The sequence below is a fragment of the Magallana gigas genome, chromosome 9, assembly GCF_963853765.1.
Source record: "Magallana gigas chromosome 9, xbMagGiga1.1, whole genome shotgun sequence".
Classification (NCBI taxonomy): domain Eukaryota; kingdom Metazoa; phylum Mollusca; class Bivalvia; order Ostreida; family Ostreidae; genus Magallana; species Magallana gigas.
This window is the reverse complement of record NC_088861.1, coordinates 6,346,556-6,350,689: the sequence shown is the minus strand read 5'-3', so window position 1 is coordinate 6,350,689 and position 4,134 is coordinate 6,346,556. Positions and strand designations below refer to the sequence as shown.

Below are 4,134 nucleotides of genomic sequence, written 5' to 3'. Positions count from 1 at the left end.
TGAAGGTTAGTTGTTTATGTATCGTTTTACAAAAAAAAAAAATCTAAGCAATTTTAAATGAAAGAACACAGGTGAAAATAAATGCTTAAATTAATGCAAAAAGAAATTAGCCGTGGTTATACGGTGCAATGTTGTGGTCAACTTTGTATTGAGGACAATTTGGGATGTACTTCGCAACATAGTTTTTCACTGTGGAGTCAATGGTGTCGCAGTCCCCTGTGATGTCCATTGGCGATCCTTGGGCCTGGCACCACTCAGTCTTAGTTGCCAGCCACACAAGGGTCTCACACATACAATCTACTTTATTTCCGATGAGGTCCACTTTGGCAGGGCATGGATGCATAAGATTTAGGGCATTGGGAACCTGTTTAAGATTAGTTAGCCTTAAATCCAAGCTAACAAGGTGGTGCAAAGCTGCGAAAGCGTTATTCGAAATGTATTCTAGAGAGGCGTTTTGAATGACCAATTGCTCAAGAGTTGGAAGGTTCTCCAGATCGTTATGTTCGATTGTTTTTATGTCATTTTGGGACAAATCGAGATGGGTAAGGTAATGTAAATCAGATAGCGCTCCTGGGATTCGGTCCAGCCCACAGTTGACTAGTGACAACTCTGTTGCCGTAACGTTGCCTTCTATAGAAGCGTCGCTTAGAAAATCAAGCAGGTTTCTATCTAGGCTTAGTTTATCAAGGGCTCTAAGATATTTCAGAACTGGTGGAAATTTAGTCAGACCATCACCGTCTAAGCTGACAATCCTGAGTTTGGGTGGTTCAAATTTTAGCGGAAACGACTGGATAAGAACTCCTTTATCGGTTATCTGGGGATTATCGTCAAAATGAAGCTCTTCTAGATTTTTGAGCTTGCTTATTCCAATTGGTACAGCGATTAAATTAGTATTCTCTATCTTCAAGTATAAAAGTGTTGTTTCAAAGCCGTGAAATGCTTCTGGAGTTAGGACTTGCATGAATGATCCAAGTTGATCCACGTGAAGTTTTTGAAGCTGAACAAAGTGATTCAAAGACTCCGGCCAGCTGACCAACTGGTTGTTTCCAAAAGTGAAAGCAGTGATCGTATCTCCCATAGCTCTCATAATGTCAGCAGGGAAGGAGTTTGAGAACCGCATTGGATTATGGGATACATCCAGTTCTTCAATCATGTTTAACTCTTTCAGGGCAGTTGGCAGTTTCTGAATATTGTTGAAACCAAGATCAAGAATTTTGACTGAATCAACTAATCCTTCAAAAGCACCTGCTGATATAAATCTGTCGGCCAAATTATTATGTGATAAATAAACTGTTTCGAAGGGGGCACCGACAAAACTTGCATTGTCCAACGTGGTCAGGTTGTTATTTCTCATATCTAAAGTGTCATAGTTCGAGGCGACACCTAGGGAAGAAAAATCAGGCATAGTGGTATGTCGCCTACCGCTGCAGTCGACATAACGATTTCGACACGAGCACCCAGTAGGACAGCTGGCACTGGTTACTGCACTAATCAGGGCGCTCAGTAAGATCAACCGCATCTACAAATAGAGCGTGAATGCAACTTAGCACAAATAGTTAAAAATTACACATTATGTCAGAAATAAAGCATAATTTTGTGAAAGTTTTTAAACAACAAAATTTAGCTTTTTTTTTTTTACTTAAAATGCACATGTACACATATGCATCATTTTAAGAATAAAATCATTCACCCAAATAAAGCGTTAATGAAGGTATGTCATGAGGATTTTACATGTATATGTGTCACATAAATCATGAAGTGTAACACTGACACCAAAACATTCGTATAAAAAACAAATACGTGTACATCTTTACAGAGAGGACGTGAAATAAATTCTAAAGGAGGCGTTAACAAAAATCTGTGTTCGAAATTATTTAAAAAAAATATCAGAAATATTCGGCTCCTTTTAGTTATTAATGCGTATTCATTAACTTAGTATTTTTCTGTTCTGAGAAACAATGCAATCAAAATATAAGAATTGAAATAGCTTAAATACATGAGAAAAACATACCAAAATATAAAATATAACTCCAACTATGCTACTTATTGATGTATTAAGCAACATATTTAAAATGAAAAGAACGTTTGTTTTTTACTTAGACATATGCTTAGTTTATATGTGCAGATGCTGGTGTTTTTGGAAATTAGCGTGCTGTTAAATGTAATAAGAATCTTATGTAATCTGACCCATGCATAATGTACGTAAAAGTTAAATTACATCGATACTTGCGATACTTGCGCAATTTTGTGCGCCGTAAATAAAAACGTTTTAACACGTACGGAACCGTAGCTCCCATATAACAGAATTCAAGACAATTAAAAAGAAAGCTTTATTGGTCTTATTTAGTACGAAAATACAAACACTGTATATATCATGATCGACTTTCAGTATACATGAATACATGATGCAACAGATGTAGTTTTTCTTTTCAAATAAATCGAAATAAAATTTCTGTTAGGTATATTTATATAAATTAAGAATAGGTTAGAATTAAGTAACAAATACAATTGATTAATTAGCATCTTAAAAACAGTATCAGTATAAGACTATCAACATACTTGTATCAATGAGAAATTTTTAAAAAATATATGAAAATACCAACCATTTTCAGTCTTTGTTTAGAAAGTAATGATAAAAAACTCTACAAGAGGAACATCTTATACGTCGCAGTTACCGAGTACCGGGTACTTGCCAACAGAGGCATTTCAACAGAGATGGGACACCTTTTTGGGACATGTTCTTTACTTCCGTGTAGATAAGATGGGTCTTCTCCAGGCTGCAAAAGAATTACTTTTGGGTATTTTATCAGACCTGGGTCGCTGTCTCTCCATTATGACTAGAAAACTGAACAGTGTCGTTAAAAAAGGCACAGGTATGTCAAATAAAATAGGAGATGTCATCAACTAAAAAACAAGATATATGTTTTTTTTTATTTTAAAATATCCCAATTTTTTTTTTTTGTAATCGTCCTTGTTAAACTAGTACAATATATCTTAAAGATCACATGCGTTTCTTTAACAATGATAACATAAAGCAATGTTTAATTCGTCTTTGATAACACTATGAGTCGATTTTGTAAATAACTGAATAGTCCAATACATTTCATAAATGACTAATTCAATGATTAATACCTAAAGTGTTAAAAATTTATTTAAATATATTCACTCATAATCAGCTCATAATAATCAAAGAATGATTCCTTATTCCTTTGTTTAAGAGAGGGAGAATGTCGTTTAAAGGTATCCTTTCTTTGATGTTTACAATATATAAGTATAAGTAAAAAACTGTTTGTTGATAGCAATCATTTGACTGTGTGATAGAACAGCAATATCCCCATCGCTCTAACATACGTGCCTAGATACACCAAACTTGGTAGGGGAAGTGGAGAGTAATGGGGCATGCCATCAATTGACAACTACATATATGGGGATTTTGATTTAGATAGTGTCAATGAAATTAAGTTTTACAGAATTCTTTAATGATATTGAACATTCTCATACATGTACAACATACGCGCAAATAATTCTATCCCATGTGTCGTGCTGATAAACTCAGACAGAAAAGATTTATAAGGTTCTTTTTATTAAAAAAAAACCCCACATTGAACATCATCTACGGAAGCTTATTGAGGCCAGTTCAGTTAATAAATTAATTTATATTGCGTTAAATCGCAATAGTTATTGCGTTTTAATGCAATCTTTTGCGTTTATTCGCAATGTATTTTGCGTTTAAACGCAAAATATTGCGATAAAACGCAAAAAGTATTGCGATTAAACGCAAAGTGGATTGCGTTGAAACGCAAAGTTTTGCGTTTAAACGCAATGTATTGCGTTTAATCGCAAAAGAATTGCATTTAAACGCAAAACAAATATTGCGTTTAAAGGCAATATATTTTGCGAATAAACGCAAAAGTTTTTGCGATTAAACGCAATAATTTTTGCGATTAAACGCAATAATTTTGTGATTAAATGCAATGATTTTGCGATTAAATGCAATGATTTTTGCGTTAAATTGCAGTTTATTCATTTGCTTATATATACACTTAAGTATACATGTACATGTATGTACCAAGTGCGTAATTTGATGACAACACTTGACACATCACAAATACTCAATTCCTGGTTTTCACTTGG

General features: G+C 34.2%; 1 protein-coding gene across 1 annotated transcript; it reads right to left on the bottom strand.

The window, feature by feature from the left end:
* LOC105343034 (leucine-rich repeat-containing protein 15) lies at positions 1-2,705 on the bottom strand. The gene is made up of 2 exons (XM_011450187.4): positions 2,604-2,705; positions 1-1,519 (listed from the first exon to the last, which is right to left on the bottom strand). The coding sequence occupies exons 1-2, from the start codon at positions 2,604-2,606 to the stop codon at positions 107-109; spliced, it is 1,416 nt and encodes a 471-aa protein (XP_011448489.3). The 5' UTR covers positions 2,607-2,705; the 3' UTR covers positions 1-106.
* Between the last annotated feature and the right edge of the window lie 1,429 nt (positions 2,706-4,134).